At 43.7% G+C, this 19,153-nt stretch overlaps 1 protein-coding gene across 1 annotated transcript; it reads left to right on the forward strand.

The window, feature by feature from the left end:
- The first annotated feature begins 1,564 nt into the window (after window positions 1-1,564).
- On the forward strand, window positions 1,565-18,430 carry cdca2 (cell division cycle associated 2). The gene is made up of 12 exons (XM_036144622.1): window positions 1,565-1,712; window positions 2,758-2,923; window positions 3,318-3,469; window positions 10,447-10,573; window positions 10,944-11,257; window positions 11,457-11,508; window positions 11,616-11,690; window positions 12,405-12,538; window positions 13,190-13,246; window positions 13,456-13,527; window positions 16,088-16,247; window positions 16,442-18,430. Exons 1-12 carry the CDS (start codon window positions 1,680-1,682, stop codon window positions 17,311-17,313), a joined length of 2,214 nt encoding a protein of 737 aa, XP_036000515.1. The 5' UTR covers window positions 1,565-1,679; the 3' UTR covers window positions 17,314-18,430.
- Window positions 18,431-19,153: the final 723 nt, after the last annotated feature.

A 19,153-nucleotide genomic window follows, 5' to 3' on the forward strand; every position in this document is an offset into this window, starting at 1 on the left:
TAGATTTAATTTAAATCACATCAAATTTCCAGCTCAGAACCACAACACACTTCCCATGACCGTATCGCTGCTCATCATACATGCGCTATGATGCCAAAAGTATTCTCTAACCTGCCTTGACTTGCATATGAACTTAAGCGACATCCCATTCTTAATTCACACCTGACACAATACAGTCAGACAAGTACCGTTCTCCTAGAAACCACCAAACCCAGATCCGTCCCGTTCTTTCACAAATGAGCGCAGAAACAGTCTGCTTGCCTGGTGCTTGATTTTATACTCCTATGGCCATGAAAGTGACTGGAACACCTGATTTCCATTATTTGGATGGTTGAGCAAATACCTTTGGCAATACAGAACATCTTTTTAATAGAGACATTTATAAACACATTTACCAGCAGAGCCTCATCAGTCGTGGTGGATTGCAGAAGTATACCTTTAACTTTTTCCATAGGTTTTCCATACAAAAACAAAATTCTACGTACTTTGTGTGATAGAACGACATAAATACACAATACCGTATTTTTCGGACTATAAGGCGCATTGAAAATCCTTCAGTTTTCTCAAAAATTGAAGGTACACCTTATAATCCCGTGATTCTTATATATGATTAAAGTTGTGCTTACTGACTGATTTTATGTGGTACAATGCACTCAAAAATCGGTTAAAATGTGTAAGTGCGACTTTGGTAAGCAACGAAGCATTACGGTACACTGTGTCACTACCTGATAGGACCCCTGAGCAGCCTACAAGACTGCCTGAGTGTAATGTCGAAACTAGAAGTGCATTCATGTAAAGGCCCCACATACATTTTGGCCTTATGTTAGAAACAGGGCAGTGTAGTCCAGCTACTCTGTCCTCCCGACAGAGACGGATAGAGAGCTGTGTACGTGAAGGGGGCGGAGTGATATTACACACCTGGGAAGAATATTCAGTGCTCCTCATAATCTGGTGCGCCGTATGGTCCGGAAAATACAATAATGTAGGAGGGAAAGCAACTGGCTGTGCTATTCGTGCTTTAAAGGGACCCATTTTCACGGGATATAAACAATAGAAATGATATTTAAAGGCAATGTCTGAATTAAATGACCAAAGTGAAGCCCAGAGTTTATGCAGCCTATCTGTGGTGAAAGAATTACGTGATCTGTGTCTGGTACATTAAATGCCCAACTGGCTCTTATGGTGTTTTCTGTAGCCTGCGATCAATCAGTACGTTGCTTGCCCTGAGACTGCGGCTGAAGATAAATAATGTTTCATCATTAATCAGAGCCACTTGGATAAGCTCCAGACAAGGAAGTGCAAGTATTCAGAAACGGAGCTGCAGATGATCAGATAATAATCTGTGTGCTGTGGATCAGGGATTCTGCCGTGTTTTTGACATCAGCATCCGCCCGGCGTTTCATTACTTCTGTCAGTTGTCTCAACTTATGAAAGACCATCAGGTCCCCTTTAAACACTCTGAGAGGAACGAACAGTGAACTGATGCATACCAGTAGGCACCCTCGCCATCAAAGGAGACTGTGCATCATTTAATTTTTAACACCCGTCCCGTAATTGTGCTCTTTGCTCCTCTAGACAAGTCTCGTGTTGCGCAGATAAAGGCCCGGCGCAGATCCTGCGTTGGTGTCCGGGGATCCCCAGAGACAAATTCCCTCATCCGTTTCAGGGCCCAGCTGAGGATGAAGACTCCGCCGGAGCCACACACCCCAGAGGTGGGTCAGATGCTTCTCAGTCATCCAACGTTTCAACCTGATGCTGTGTTTAGGTAGCTGGACCTGTGATCCATCTGTCTCCATGTTAAACATTTGTTCATCTGTTTGGGGTCTGGTGTGAAATCCTGCAGCCAGTATCCATAGCAAAGGATAATTTGCATTGCCTGTTGCAAAATTAGCTTTTTAGTGACATAAAGACATAAAACTCAAGATCGCCTCGATCACAACATGATGGCTGATGATTAATTTCTTTTAAATATTGAGGGGTGTTTCCTCCTTTAGTTCAGATATGGACTCAAGGTTGATTTTGTGTCTAATTTACAGTTTGGTCAGTTTTGCAGGCGTCACCTTTTTGTTTTCCGTTTAATTTTGTTCCTAGTCACCGTGACAACATGTTTTAGGTTTCTGTCTAAGAAACAGAAATGGAACATAGTTTATTTCACATCATACTCTCACATCTTACTGAAATGTATTTGGCAGAATAATTTTGATTAAAACGTTTAAAAGCTTTCTGTTCCATCTCCATCACAGCTGAAGATGTCTTTGTACTAGCCAATCAGGGACAAGAGGTGGGGTCTGGAGACCATCAACTAATGATATTTGTTTACCTGCTCTCATGTGCTAATGATTAAGGAGAAGTTTGCATTTAATCTGTTTATTGCTGGACTGGGAGAGTGTCATGATTTCTGTTATATGTTAGAGAGGAGAAGTGAATTATGCTGAAGACGTGGTTTAAAAAGTTTATGTCAATGCTGAGGAGTTTCTTTCTGTCTGAAAGCTACCAGTTCTCCAATCATGAGGTGAGTCACAAAATGAAGCGAGGATTTTTATTATTTTTTTCTGATTGTGCTAAACCCGTGTCACTCTTTCGCTGCTATCTCTGAGGAAAGGAAAGTGTTGGAGTGGCTCTCCTTAGGCAGGCCATGCTCTCCAGGATTGTGTGTGATAGATGTGCTCCCTCTCAGTAACACCGCTTCGGTCTTTTCAGAAGTTTATGAGCTGCCGGGCTGCATCTCCGTTTATTTTTGCCATCTCAACCCCCCAGCTTGTCAGAAGTAGCCCCTTCTTTCCCCGGGTCGCCTTCACACTGAGGGAGAAGATGGCCCACATCCAGAGCCAGATTGATGTTGCGGAGAATGACGCCTGTGATCCGACGCCAGCGCAGGACAGCGGCACCGGAGGAGGCGGCTCGACGCAAGATTATCTGTCTGGTGAGGCGGCCGGATCACTACAGGATTAATAGTTTCATTTCTCCATGGAGATCTGTGTCAGGAAGATTTCTTTCTGTTGTCCGGAGGCACAGTTTTAAAAGCTATGGATTAATACATCGCATAGTATAAGCCTCAGTGTGACATTTACAGCCAGTCATTTCTGCTGAGCATGGTCAGCTTCTGAAATGGGCCACTTTCCAGGTTAGTAGAGACTTCATCTGCTCCCCTCTGATAAAGGTTGTATAAATATAGTTTATTTTATACACGTTTTTGAGATGGACTTATTTGATTATAACATTTAGTTTATATTTAATTGCGTTATCCCCAGCTCCTGTTTGTTGTTCTGTGTAATTCGTCCCTTTTTTATTCCTTTGTTTCTTTTTCAACTTCTCAGATGGGATCAGCGGCAGCGAAGGGAAAGAGAACAACCCACCGACTTCACCCAGAGCCAGCAAGAAGAGACGGCTGGGCCCCCTGGTAGGCTGCAGCGTGGAGATTACAGAGGAGGATATCTCTATCGCTCGCTCTAGTTTGACGGAACAGGAGGTACACGTTATTTATCACACGCGCTTACATAACTGCTGTTTGCTTGCGTCAAAGAAGAGCATTTGAAAATATAAGCTGTCAGAGCAAAATAAGACAAACTTTCACTTTTAAAGTTGCACACTTTATTGTCATTCAGCTGCACATTCACAATGTACAATTGAGCGAAATTTAATTGCAAGTGTCTGAGGAAAAACGGAAGATAAACATAAATATTTGTCAATTGTCAGGAATGTAGCTGAAACCTAAAAGACATTTTAAATGTACAGAAAAAGTTCCTTTTAGGACTATGAGTATGCCAGTATTTGCAGCACCAGGATGCAGTGCAACAATGAACGGGATATATGATGATGCAGATAGTTCAGTTCCTCAGTGCAGTTCATAGTGACCATGTAAAGGGACTAGTTTTCTATTATAGGAGACGGGATTATTGATGTGTGGAATGAAGCCATTGTGGGATCTGGTTGTTCAGCATTTGAAGCTGCTGCAGGGAGAAGAGTCCATGATGGGGGTTGGGGGGGGGGGGGGCGGCCTTTTATGGTTGCCTGAGCCCTGGTCAGGCAGCGTCATGGATGGAGGGAAGAGCTGTCCTGATGAATCTCTGCTGTCCTCACCACGCTTTTCACATTTCCAGTCAGAGGTGTTAAAAGCTAACCTGACTTTTGCCAGCTGTATGTCGCTCCGCCTAGCTTCACTCACATCTATCTGGGACATCTCCCATAGAGAGTGATTTCTCCAACCAATTTTATTGTCTGGCCAATCAGGACGCAGGGCTGGAGTTTCATAGATGTGATGTAGTGGAGAAGCGACCATGACGTGAGACTGTTTTGATAGCAATGGTGGCTCGTTGAGGAAGCAAGCGTTAACATTGATGCTGCTATTTCTTCCGTGTTGTCCAATCTACCTAATATTGTTTCATTAAAAAAACATCAGAGAACGCCTCTGAAGGCTTTTGTTGGTGGAAACCATGTTTTCGCCCTTCTCCCGACTGGATTTGGCAAGTTTCGCTTTCCGGGGCACGCTGCCGCGGACGCGCCCCAGAGCGGTTAGCGCTAACTATGTTAGGAGGCCTTTAGTCCTCAACGCGGTCGGCCCGGGATCGACTCCGACCCGCGGCGCTTTGCCGCCTGTCTTCCCCCCTCTTCCTGTCAGCTCACTGTGCGTCGCTCTCACAGCGTCATGGGTTAGCTTCGGTGTGAGTGGTTGAAATAGCACGTCGATAAAGATGACAGACAAGTGGCTTATCCAATCATATTCAAGAATTTTTGATAAGGCCCAGCCTTCAAAAAAGGCAATTCCTATGGAGATGTCCCAGATGTATGTGAGTGGAGCTAGGCGGAGCAACATACATCTGGCGAGAGTCAGGTTAGTTAAAAGCCTGATTTAAAAAAAAAAAAAAAATCCATTTGACATTCATGTCTTTTGATATGGTTCTGGACAAAATGGATCATGAACCAGGTCATTTTAAAGTCATTGACAATCTTGACGACATTTAACTTGATGTATTCCTTGGAAAACTTGCATCATTTGTTTCCTACCACAAGCTAAAGACTAAAAATGTATTTTCCAGGTGATGTTTCTCTAATAAGGGATTAACTAGAATATGAAAACACGTTTCTGCATTGATCTGGTTGCATTTACTCTGAACAGTTTTAGATGTAAATCTTTTACTTTAAAGTTGCCTTTTTAATTCAGTGTTTCCCCTACTATTCTACATGCCAACAAAATTTAAAGAGATTTTCATTCAATCAAGAAGTAGGAAGAAAGAAAGAAGGCAGCCTTCAAAATATAACTATGTTTAAAGACAAATGATAGAGACAGAAAAAGAGAGACAGAAAGAAATATGAGATTTCTAGAGGAAATGCTGTGATTATAAACATGCTCACAGATGACATTTACATAAACTTGACTATAATGTATTTTCTTCTGTGTTTTAATGCTTTTTAAACTGAGATCCAATCTGTAATAATTATTACATCAGCAGTCACTGAATTTGATCTAAACTGTGTTGTTGAAGCTGATCCAAATGAACTTTACCAACCAGCACCAGTTGGTTCTCTTTGTTTTGCTTTACAGTAATTCATTATTCCCCAGATTTTATTTCATAGAAACTTCGGTATTTAACAGCCCTTGTTTCATTGCACCATTCAAGACTACGGTCTGCCTGAAAATAATAGATTAATAGTTTAATAGACTGCAGTCTGTTAGTAAAATTAGGATAGAAGGGTTTTTAGATGGCTAGTATGGATGGTTAATCTAGAAATGTTTATTTCTATATTTTGTGGTATTTGTTTGCCATAACAATACATCTGAAAAGGGAGAAGTGCTTTAAGATCCATTGAAGTGTTTATTTTTTGCCCTTGACTGCACAGCCCTGCAGCAAAAGCCCCACAAACGCACCCAGCTCTTACAAACAGAAAGAGAAGACCAGAGAACAACTTGCCTAATATTTAAAATGTTTGTGACATTTTATCACCAAGCTGCACACAACAACTGCATTCAACTATATCTTAAGATATTTATATTTAGTTTTGCTGTCATCTCCTAGTGAGAAACAAATCAGAATTTACAATTCTCACAATCCCAAAGTATAGTTTTTTGGGTTTGTGAGTGCATCGCTGTCACAATAAATAACACTCACGATCAAATAAATTTCACGCAACGGTAAAAGCTACAGTAATTGCCCGTCCCTAATGACGAGCAACACTTAATACCCGTTTCTGAAATGCTTTGTCTACCTCTGCTAATGTTCCCAGACGTTCTCAGAATAATGATGCACGGTTATGCGTTTTATTTTAAATTCTGCTTCTGGGTGAATTTCGACTTTCACAGTAGCAAAGTTTAGTAGGGAGGTGTTAGAGCAATTGTGACGCTTTGCTAAGAGTCCTGGATGTTAGTTAGCAACCCAAACACTCACAATCACCTTATTGTTATACTGGGTAAAATGGTCCTTCCATCCTGAAAGTAGTCAGTATATTATGTATTCAGAAAAGAAGGTTCAAAAAGCTCTGTGGGAACTGCAGGCCTGTAAAAACTCTGACCAATCACTGTTCTTCACACTGAAAGGCAGGGATTGGTCAGAGTTCTTCCTGCACTCACGCCCCTCTGTCCCTCAATTTCTGGCGGTATCGCCTTATCCATTGGTTGTCCCAAATACCATCATCCTGATGGGATCACGTAACGCCAATGTGTGTCCACGTTCCTTGTTAGTTTCCTCTGCGCGTGCGCAGTCACACAACCTATTATTTTCTGGACAGCGGCAGGACCGGGTCAATAACTGTTGCTGCTTTAAACTTTTTTTACTCCATCGTGATAAACTGACATCGGGAACATTTCCAGGGACAGGTCATCCAAAATGGGGAATGTCCCAGAAATCGGGAACATCTGTTCACCTTTTTTTTTTTTTTTTTTTAAGGTTGTCTCAGAATCCTAATGAAGGAAGCATGACAAGGTGAACACGTTACTTTGTCTGCTTAGCTCTAGTTCTTTAGGCGGGTCTATTGTTGCTGATGACACCATCAACTAGGGGCTTTTGCCAAGACAAAAAGTGATTGTAAGCAGTGATTAAATGTGTTTGGAGCTACAAATAACATTTATGAAATGATTTATGAATTTTAACACATTGCCTGAATCCACACTACATGAAACAAATTGTACCAAAAAGGCATCAAAGGCACACAAAGTGAACGAGGTAAATAAGTGATTTAAGCTACGTGTGAATGAAATTCAGGGAATTATTTTAGTGTTTTAGAGACAAAACAGACCACAGTACTTTAAAAACTATATTTCGTTCATATTTATTTCCCGTTTTGTAATCCAGGGTGGGATCACCAGCTCCTTTTGTGCATCTATGAGCTGGATGCACAGCAGGTTATAGGGTTGTATCTTTGAGACAACGCTGAGGGAAAAGGCAACTCTCATGGCAGCTCTCGTTGCTGTCAGCGACTCCAGGACGACTGCTGTTATTAGTAAAATCACCGTTATCACAGAAAAAGTTGCTAGACTTGTTGCTAGTCGCTTTTTGAAATAAAGTCGCTAGAGGGATCTGAAAAGTTGCTAAATATAAAAACAAAGACGCTAAATGGGCAGCACTGGAGTTTTCCTTCCCTCCTGAGAGTAGCAGCTAGCTTTTGTAGCCAGACAGGAAGGAGCCGGCAGTGTTGGATTTTCAAAATAAAGTAAAACTTAGCATTTCATGATGTTGAAATTGATTTCAAACTCTGATTATGGTTAGTATAAGCGCAAATATAGTATATACATAATGATAATAGCATTATTATTATTTTTATTTCTTTGTTTACTTTATTCTGAAGGTGTGGTGGTGCCGCCAGGCAGAAAGCCTGGCCTGTTTATCAAGGTTAAATTCCTGGAATCTGTCACTGTGCATGGTGTGATTTTAATGCAGACCAATCCCCACAGACATCCGTGTCCCAGATCTAACAGGCTGTAATACTTCTGGCTGTCAAATCAGCCACGGTGCAGTAAGGTAAAGGTAAAAGGATAACTGAGGCACTTTAGTGAAGTCTGTATTTAAAGGCCTTATCCCAGAGGCTTGGAAATCACGCCTATATATATCAGAAAGGAGCACAACACATATTAGGATATTATTTAGCTACAGCTACACAGCAGGCGTGACTACAGACCTTTATACTGCTACTCTACTTTAGAGCTGGGCTTCATAGAATAAGATCAAGTGATGTCTTTCTGTAAAGTGCTCAAATGTGAAGTCCCACTGGGAACTAGAAAGACTGCTCCATATTTAGAAATATTGCCGTGTCAGCTCTGTGACTCTGAGTGGTTTTTCCCTCTCCTGCCTTCCCGTCCCTACTTTAATCTAAGATGAAAAGGTCTAAGTGCTCTCATCATTTCTATGGCCACTTTGGAGCTGGATGCCTGGTGCTGAGCTACGGCTCCGACCAGCTCAGTGCGTCCCGGTCAGGACTTCATCTGTATTCAGGTTGCCAGACTGTGGACATTAATCATTTATAGCAGCTGAGATTTTTGATGGCAGCGCCACTATAAGAGTCGCAGTCAGGCACATGTTTACAACTTGTTTTCCTGCTATAGCCAGTAGTAGGAGTTCAGAAGCTAAACAGCGTCGTCTTTATATCCGTTAGTCTCATTGTGAGGCTCACAAAGCTAGCTGCTCACCTGGCGCTCAGATTTAAAGAGAAATCTCCTGTGATTCAGCAGATTGAACTTTAGAGTCTGTCAGCTGTTTTTTTTTAATAAGCAGGAATCGGGTTTGGCTGAATCCTTTGATTTAACCACAAATCAACTTGTTTATAATGCATGGAGTCAAGATTAACAACATACAAAGCCGCGTTAATTCAACCGGTAATACTAAATTATCGGTGTTGATGTAAAGGAAGTTTGGACTATTGGCTTAGTTCGTTTGTGGATCCAGGGGAAAATAATCCCATGAGGGCGCAGCGACCCACTTAAACTCTGGACAGATCATTTCAAAATAACCTGAATAAAGAGGTGGGCAGCTTTTATCTATCTGTTGCTAATCTGCCATTTTATTCTTTTTTCTGTTTTGTTATTTGACCCATCAAAAACAAAACATTTAAACATAACTCTCACAATGTTTCTGTTCCTAGTCCAGCCCTAGCTCCTGTGTCAGCCATCATTCACAAATATAAAGGCTTATGGGGCGGTCACCTTTTCCCAGATTGGTCTGAAAAGCTTTTTTCCCCTATTAATAAGTTGGAAAACTGCTTTTTTTATTTCCTCAGGTTATTTTTCTACTAAAATAATAGTCTTCCTCAGAAACAAGGGGGAGGGGACTTTCCATTAATATCATAGAATACAGCTTAATACGAGCAGCCATCTTTCTGTCTCTTATGTTTCTGTCTCTATTGTGTACATTTATACATGATTATATGTTGAAGGCTACCTGCCTTTCTTCCTCCCTACTTCTTGATTGAATGAAAACCTCTTTAAAACTCTGCCAGAGTTCATAATATTCCTGAGGGTCTATAGCAACAAAAATGTATTTCCCAAGTATAAAGCAGCAGTTTTCAGTGATGGACTCAGGAAGGAGGATTTTAGTTTCCAACAGACTTGGTGATCTGTGACAATCAAAGCAAATGGTATTTTTTGTAGATCAGAAAATGACCATAGAGCCGTTTACTTTGAGAACTTGCTATATTAAGCGATCATTTTTTATAATCAGTTTAAAAGCATGTCATCATCCTCATATTTGTATCAGGCAAACATTTTCAGTATATTGAAGTAAGCGGGGCAAAACGTGAAATAAACAAATGCGTCCCTTTTTCTGTTTTACATTTATCCCGTTGGATCCGGCGCTCCCGACACAAGCGACACTAATCCTGTCAGGAATAACTAGCTGCTCGTTTCTAAGCGTTCCTCTTTACCGAACGCCTCATTCTCCCCGTCAGAACAGACTCCATCGACGTCTTCAGGGCCAGCAGACCCTCAGGGCTCCTGACTCTGTGGGACTATTTAGTGCAGCCATCCTCAGAAACTGGGCCTGGGTACAAAACGCAGAAATATTTACCAAGCAGGTGAAATATGTCGTGACTCTGAGCGTTCTCTCACCTGGTGGGAGGCTGAGTTTACCTGCAACCCAGGTGAGTCTGAGCTGAAAGTAAAGGAGTGATAGCTTAGCTTAGGAGAAACATTAAAGGCTGCTACACACCTGGTTGTACAGCGCTAACTTTCAGCGGATTTTCAAACTTCATAGTTGAGCGCGCTATTTAGAAAGGCTAATTTTAATCAAATTAACGATGAACACTCACAGACGTGTAATAATTTACTACATGCCGTGACTTTCTTGGAGGGATGGGTGATTTTGTTGGCGGGGCACCTCCCCTTGTTAAATGGTGGGGGGGGGAACACTAAGGATGTAATACAGCAGCAACCAGTTGTTCTTCCACACTTTATGCAACAGATAACGCTCCAGCCTCTCTTGCAATGCAGCTTCACTGAGTATCCCACACATTGTCTCCCAACAGGATGCTATCTGTAAACAGCAAAGCCCCAGCCCACCTCCCCGTGACGACCCTGCAGCTGTTTCACCGGCCCGGCAGTCTTCCCTCCACATCTCGTCTCTCCCTTCTCTGCTGGAGATGAAACCGACAGGTAAACAGACTCTGCTGGCTCCGAATACCCTCCCTCAGGGAAGCTGGCCTTTGATCTCCGTTTACTTTTAGCCTTTGCGGTTTAATGCACTTCTTTTAAACTTTAGCCTCATCTGCAGGGCTCCATCGCACAACATATGTGCTTTTAAAACTGCATTTAAGTGTTGGTTTATGTTTAAACTGCTGCACGGGTTAATATCTTTAAAACTGTGAGCTAGTAAGGGTATCCAAGGTTTCTATACAGTGATGGTGAAGATGGAGTGCTAACTTCAGCTGCTCTTATATTCCTGTACATGAATGCTTATATATCCCCAGCATTAAATGATAATAGCAGCTTTGTTTGAGTTTAAGTTTCTGCCGCTTTCTTACAGTAGACGTGGACGAGACGACCGTAGCGAGGAAAAAGAAGCAGGTGCGCTTCGGGGGTCCTTTATCTCCCGAGTTGTTCGATAAGAACTTGCCCCCCAGCACTCCGTTACAGAAGGGGGCCACCCCGGCACGGGCGGCCACTCCCGCTGGGGGCTGGCCGCTGCGCTCGGTGCTGAAGACGCCGCAGAGGAGCGAATCAGACGCACAGCTTCAGGCGGAGCGTCTCACCCCGGCTTGGTTTGGGGCCTCGCCCACGTTCGCGATACCCGGCAGACACAGAAGGTCACACGAGAGAGACGACGACCAGGACGGCAAGGTAGACCACAGGGAACGAGGTCTTCTGATTGGTTGTTTATTGTTGATGCTATAATCGCTATAGCTTTATGAAATCTGATCTTAAAATGGATCAACATGAAAGACGTGTTATTAAATCTATGCAAACAGTTATAATCTCTTATATGGAGTGTAAATGTTAGATTTAAGACTGAAGGCATATTTTAATTGTTTCCCCTTAGATTGTTTTTCCACCGATGGAGGAGATTGACTCGGCCGTGTCGAGTGACGCAGGTTGATTTGAGTATTTTACTGACGCTCCTCGTCGATAAGTGATTGTTTGTAGTGGAATTCAATCTTTGCAATGATAACGGCGGTTTCCATGTCTCTCACGTTTTTAGATTGTGTCTTTGACGCTCAGCCGTTAAATTTAAACATGGATTTCCAGGAGGAGACTCTCTCTCAGAACCCGACAGGTAAACTGCGTTTCAAACTTTCCACATTGTCATCGCTGCCACCATCATTTAATAACCGTCCCATATCATCAGAGAGGGGCAAGATGATTTGACACCGTCGTTTACGTTGTTTCTCTTCTCTTGCTTGTGGGCGGCTGCATTAAATAACTGAAATATCATATTTTTATTAGATTATATCTTGTATTATCCCATTTTGAGGCATATAACTTTTTTTTTTAAACAGTGCTGTTTAACTCTTTCTCTTTGCTGTTACCTTAGATCTAGCGCATCGACCTTTTTTTTTTTTTCAGGCTTATTAAGGATAATGATAGGGAGTTCTGCCTTTAAGCTTCAACATATATGTCACAATCATGTTTAGGAGGCACGTATTCATGTATTTCTGTATTTATTTTCAGCTCAGTGTTAGCATAACACTTCCAAAGTCTTAGCAGAAATAGTCGGTGAAATGTTTGGATTTGTTACATCTAAACATACAGAAATATTTTCTATAATATAACTGCTGCTCTGCTCCATCCTACATCTGCGGCTCTTGGCAGCTGTCACCGTCTTTTACACATATTAATGGTACTGGCAGCAGGAGGCCCGCGATGCATCTTCGCTCACCCTGTTATCATGGCGGCCCGTCCAATCAGAATCACTGACTGTAGCTGCAGGCCAGTTATTTAAAGGTTCTTATTTCTCTTCTTTTTTTTTTTCACCCCTTCGCCTCTAAAGTTGACACCGAACCAAAGAGAGCCTCTGAGACGGAGGCCATGGATGAGCAGGAATCTGTGGCAGAGGAGAGGCAACCTGAAGGAGAAGCTGAAAGTGAGACTCCAACCCAGTCCAGAAACGGAAGAAGAACAAAGGTCTGAGTCAATCTGATTGGATCCTGAGTCAGTGTGTCCTGATCAAGCATATGTGCAAAAGCAGCCTGGGTGAACTCATTGTCTGATTATTGGAAATATTACATTCAACGAGGGACTCTTTAGAACTGAATGGCTACCTGATGTGTTTAAATCTGTACGTTAAAATCGTTCCATCCCATCGACGCGTGCATCTTTTGTGCTGATGGAGCATAAAAACCTGTCAGCTGCCACTTTTCCCTTTTTCAGCCCTGATCTGCAGCTAAGACAGCCAAACTTAGCCATTAGCAGTTACGTTCTTTAAACTTTCCTTTTTGAGTTTAGTAAAATCTGTTGACGGCTATAGACAAATGTTTTGATGCAGAAATGGGGATAACTTCTAAATTGAAACTTACCAAATCATGTAGCATTTTTTTTTTTTTTTCTGTGATCCAGTCCTTATCAGACATAGATTGCCGTCAACAGGCCAGAAAAGCCTGACCTTTGCATCTAATCTAATCAGAAATGTCCAGGCAGCGCCTTAAATGTTGTGGGAGAACGTAAACCCACAGAGTCCCAGCCAACAGCAGAGATGGAGTGTTGTTTGCCACTGTGAGAGCACTCATTGACAGACGCTCTGATTGGGCCCTGAAACCTGTGGATCTCTCTCCACAGAAAGAAGAGCAGTCGGAAATGGAGGCGGGAACGCGGCGCGGCACGCGGAAGAGAAAGGTCTGCTGTTACCGCCGCTTCTGCTTGGTCTTACTGGTAGAATTATCCTGATGCCAGATAAGATCGTCGTTTTAATAAATAACCCGCTCCCATCTGATCCACACTTTAACTCCTCTGGATCTGAACTTAATAACTACTAAAACCTCCGCTTAGCGAGGTAGAAATAGTCCATGTGATGCATCCTCAGACCGACTGTCTGTTCCCCGCAGCAGCCAGAGGACAGCGAGCCTGTGAAGAAGTCGACGCGATCCGCTGCCAAGTCGGCCTGCAGGAAGATGAAGGTGGGTCGGCTCAGTCTGCTTGTTACATTTTTCCTCACTGAGGATTCTGCACACGTCACCCTGGAGGCCAGTCATAGACCTGATGTGTGCACAATCTCACTCCAACATACTTTGCTTGGGTTTGGGGAAATTTTTAATGTGTATATCTTTTATAGAACCCATTTCATCCACCTGAAGGCATCCATTCCTGCACAGGCTCTTCATGAACACCACAGCTTCCCAAATTGTGGGAGCTGGGAACTCTCACATTCACTTCTAAAGTTGTACACAAGCTGACAAGCTAAACCACTTTGAGGGGCGCTGAAACTGCAGAATTTCTTCCTTTTAAACTTGGTTTCACGCTGAACTGTAGCATCAGAACATGTTACAGCTAAATTGATTTGTCAGTGCAGCTCATGACCTGTCGTTCTGCCCTTTGACTCCAGCCTGATCTTGGTGGATAGAGTTGAATCGGTGTTTGCTCAGAGCGAAGCCCGTTCTAAAGCATTTTACAGCCTGCAAGTCTCTGTTACTGCCTGCCTTCGCATCACCTACCTGCTAAATGATGGAAATGGTTTTATTACCCAGCACTAGTCTACTTACACAATTAAAGAATGTTTGTGTTGGGAAACATCTTTAAATGTGCATCATCCACTAAAAGACAAGTGACTTTAGGAAGGTGAAGAATTACTGTACATTATTAAATAGAGCAAAAGCATTGCTTACATTTTCAGCTCTGTTGCATTTATGGATTTTCAAACTCAGTCTGAGCGTGTTGTCTGGGGCCAGAGCAGTTCAGCTAATTCTGGTTTGATATTTTCTGTTTATTGCGAGGTGCACACTGCTGAAAGCAACTTAATCTGAATTTTACAGATATACAAGGAATTAGGGAAAAGCACGTAATAAAATGCATCTAGGAAAGACTAGCAACATCAAACGTGAGCCTAACTAGGAATCAAACAGTTTGGTGGATTTAAAAATGAAGTGATAGTCTGAGCTGGAAATCATTAGAATAAACGACAGCAGCCAAAACTAACAAGAAACCGAGTCTGACGTCAAATAGAATAAACACATATGGCCCAAAAGGACCCACTATTCCCAATTTAATTACTATACTGGGGATCAGTTTATAGTCCCCTCTCCAGTCCTGGGTTTTTATATACAAGCTTCTCCATACATGGAGATTCACTAAACTGCCTCATCCAGATTTCACTAGAACATAATAATCTGACTTCCAATGTTTTTAGCCGAGCTGACACCAAAGAGTAGAGACTGTTGTACGGACTTTGTGCTGTTAAAGCACTGATCCTGGAATGACCACCGGGGGATTCATAAAGTCTAAGTGCCTTTTGAGGAAAAATCAAATATTGAAGGTATTTCTAAATAATGTTAAAGGGAAGGGAGTTCAGCGTGGTTCTGTTCTGCTTTAATTCACTTTTATCTCAATCAACTTGAAAACCTGAGAAGGGATCAAAACCGTTAAATACTTCCATGGTTGACAGGATGGATTCTTCTGGATGACACACCTACAGTAATGTGTCTGCGTGAATGACGGATGGGTGGGAGTGGAGACCTAGTGGTCAGAGAGCCGGGCCTCTGAGTCTTCGAGCTAGTGTTTCTACAACCAGGTCAAAGCGGGAAGAGGGGCTCGGATCTCCTTATTTAGTTCTATAAAGTTGTGGCAATTGAAAGTAGACATCCTGGTTTGTAATAACTCTTGCTGTGGGATAAACATAGAAAATCTATTTCCATTCTCTAAACTCCTTCACAAAGCTGAACGCGTTTAAGTTACGACCCTTGAGCCTGATCCAAGGCTGCTCTAGCTGGTATTACAACGTCTGTGCTGTGCTTGGAATAAAGTATGCTGAACAAGTGTTAAAAAATAAATCTGCCTATTTGGAATAAATGCACAATTGTAATACAGTGTTTTTCTTTTTTTTATGCTAAACAAGTTTTCTTTTTCTGCACTGAGGGCACAAATGGCTCTGTAAACAATTACAGACCCCTGCTGCTGTAAACCCTTCAGGATTTCTCTCTTAAACTTTATATTTCAATAAAGATTTCCACAAAAACAGTTAAGTATGTGGATTTCACTAAACAAAAAGGAAATTTGTGTAAAATGTGCTCGCTGATGCATAAACCTAATAACAATCTCTCTGTACAGCTAATAGACAGTAAAACGGAACAGACATGATTCGTTTTCAGGTTACAGATATTTGCTATTTTCCGCTGTTGGGTTGAACCCGGAGGTTTCACTGCACCTTACGCTACTTCGGTATCTTCAGCGCCCTCGGCATTCTCAGCTCAGCTTTCATTACATCTGAAACATCCCAATCCTTTCTTTGCTGAGAGGCTGGGGTCGGCAGTATGTCGGACTGAGTGCGAGCCACGTGTGCCTGAAGAATCTTTCGTGGTTGTCATACATAGTTTTGCCAGTAGGTGGCAGTGTATGGAGGCCATTAAAAAGGTAGAATGTCCGACCCTACATGAAGGGGCTAGAGGTAGAAGCATAGATGGGTTTGCTTCCCCACAGAAGTGGATATTGGTGAGGATAACCTGTTTTACGGACGCTGTTGTGCAGGTGGCCTCAGCAGCTCGCCGCTGGAACAAGGATGTAGATCGCTCTCTGTACAGCTCACGTCAGTACGCCTCCAAGAACCCCGGTCTGAGCCCCATCAAAGAGAGGATGTCCTTCACCCTCCACTCCCTGACTGTGCAACAGACTCCTGAGAGCGCCGCAGGTAAAATCTGCACATTGAATGCTGGACACATTAGTTACAATTGGTCGTTTTTAGGTGCATTTTTGGTCAGGAGACATCTGTGTTGCTTTTTTACCTCCTAAAAGTTGTATTCGTTGGCAGAAACGTCAATACTTTTAACAGGCAGAAGTGAAGCCAGCAGTTGTAAAATTGTTGTTGTTTTTTTCCCTGAACAGCCACACATCAAGGGTCTGGTGTCCAGCTGCAGGTGGCAGATGGTTCCCTACATAGAGAAGAGATCGCAGAGGCAAAAGCTGAGGAAAACCTCTCACTGCCCACCTGTAGTCCAGGGAAGCAGAGCGGGCAGCTAAGGTCAAGAGTCAGGGGTCGACCGAAGAAGGGGAAGGTCAGTGCTGCTGACTGTGAGGAGCTCCAGGAGGAAGTCACAGAGCAGCGCTTTGAGCTTCAGTCCTCAGTGAGCCTCGGCGGCTCCCAGGGAACCCCACGGATGAGCAGCCAGCAGAGTGAGGCTGACCCCGACCAGCCCTCTGACCACATTTCTGTTCATATTCAATGCACCGACTCAAGCGAATGTGATGCAGGTCTGCTTGCACCCACCTCCAGCTCCGCTCCTTTAGGCGACAAGTCCAACGACACAGAACCAGCAGTGAAAAAAGCCAAACGGGGCAGAAAGAGCTCAGCTTCCCTTTACGTGCACGCAAAGGAGCCCCAACCCAGCTCAGATGGAGAGGGGGGGCAGGCAGAAAGAGAGCAGGACAACACCCAGTCAAGCTCTGAACACGAGGGGGAACCGGGGGAACCCCATTTGGACCTTGCCCCTTGGCAATCAGATTTTAATTTTGAGGACGTGTTCAAAGCCGTCCCCAGCAGACGGCGGCGCTCCGTTCGCCGCAGCCTGAGGAACCAGGCGACCCTGGAGCCGGGCAGCGTGGATGCTGGACTCGCCTGGGTGCCTCACTGCTCCCCGGACTCATTCAGGGAGACTCGCAGATCGTCTCGCAGACGCCTCAGTGCCGCTCTGGCCGTCCCACCGCAGACGCATGACTCCTCGTCGAACGAGCCGAGAGCAAAGGAGGAGGACTTGTAGCTTCTGCGGAGGCTGATTGTTTTACATCAGCTGAAAAACATTGGCCATTGTGAACTATTGGAGTTCAGTTTCCCTAGAGTTAGTGCGTCAGTCAATACGCTGAGAGCCCAATGATCTCTGGTGACCACCTCCTAATCAATATCAGCCACTCAGCTGGTGATCAGTGCCTCTTCAGCCCCCCCGCTCTGATGGCACTGGATCAGGCATCTCCAAGTCAATACCTGCTCCTGTGTGAGGATAAAGATGGCTTTACTGCTCAAAACAGCAGCGTATGTGATTTAATTTGATTTTTTTTTACCAGCTACAGATTGTGTGTTTTTATGTTGTTCAAATGTGTAGCGGCTCCTTGTTAGGGTTCATTTAGCTAGAACTGATGGGGCCCGTTCCAGCAGCCCCTCTCTCCAGTGTAACCGTTGCTCCAGCTGTGTGGTCACCTCACTTCCAGTAAAGCAGGTTTTTTTTCTTTCCTCTCACATCGGCCTCGGACCTCTTGCTCTTTAACTGAACAAACTGCCGAGTAAATTACTGTTCGGATTTCCATTTTGAAACCAGCCAAATGACTCTAAACGTATTGACCCGTAACCTCGCCGTCCACCGGTTATAGATTCAAATCAGCCGCTCTCTGCTTTCCCAATCCATCTATCTGAGAAGAACAGAGGGAGCAGAAACAAATTGAGTTTCAAATTCCGTTGGCGTCGGGGAAATTGGCTTCCCCCGAATGATGCACGACTGTAATCTATCCATCAGCGGGTAATTGACTAAACCCCCTTTACATCAAGTCAGTCACTTGGCTGAAGGACGCTGGAGGTTTCCGGGTCCGCCAAGGTTTGCTCCGTACGTCCACCGGATGACGGATGGACAGAACCCTGAGCTGGGAGGCAGGGCTGTGCGAGGCCACATTGCCATCTAGTGGAAGCTGTGATGAATTGCATGTAGGCACTTTCCAGCTGCCAACTAAAAGCAGAAATAAAATCAAGTCTGCAAATATTATAACATATTAGTCCATTATTTCATACTATAACATAAGGAAGAAGTCACAGGTGCTACACTTATTTCAAATATTTCCCCCTCAGTAACTTCACAATTGTTGGGTTTTATATTTGCAGTATGATAGCTGCTCCGTCAACGAAATATGTCATTTTAAAAATTGAATTAGTTTTAAAAGAATAAATAAAAAAACAAACCTTTGCTAGTGGTTGAGTGCAACCAAACTGCTCCACCTTTGTACCAGTGGGTGTTGGGTGTGTTGTCTGTCTAGGAGTGTGTGTGTGTGTGTGTGTGTGTGTGTGTGTGTGTGTGTGTGTGTGTGTGTGTGTGTGTGTGTGTGTGTGTGTGTGTGTGTAAGCGGTGTGAAGCCCCTCTCCCTGGCAGACGGGCATAGGGAAGACGGCTTAACACCAGAACAATGGAGTCCTTTGACCAAAACGACGCCCCCAAGACATGTGGCCTCCTGTCACCGTGGCAACCCCCCATGGGATGGAGATTGGGGTGACAGCTGGAGGGGAGGACTTACAAAAAAAATGGAGTCTACTTCTTTCCACTGAGTTGCTGCGGCTCCCTCTACCTACTTTCCCCCCAGTGTTCCTGGACCCCGGGCCCTCGTGAATGCGGGTTACGTCTCACTTTACCACGATATGGGCTTGACCCCAGGGCCTCGCCGCACCACCTAACTAGCTCAGGCAGAAGTTGGAAAAGTAAAAGCCAACTATAAATCAGCTCTTTACAGACTCTGGTTGTCAGGAACAAGGGAGCGTCGAGCTCATTGACAAATTTGGGGCCGAGCCGCAACGTTTCACACACTGTACTCTTGATTTTCCGCCTCGTTTTAGGCACAAGTTTC

The sequence above is a fragment of the Fundulus heteroclitus genome, chromosome 12 (genome assembly GCF_011125445.2).
Source record: "Fundulus heteroclitus isolate FHET01 chromosome 12, MU-UCD_Fhet_4.1, whole genome shotgun sequence".
Lineage (NCBI taxonomy): Eukaryota > Metazoa > Chordata > Actinopteri > Cyprinodontiformes > Fundulidae > Fundulus > Fundulus heteroclitus.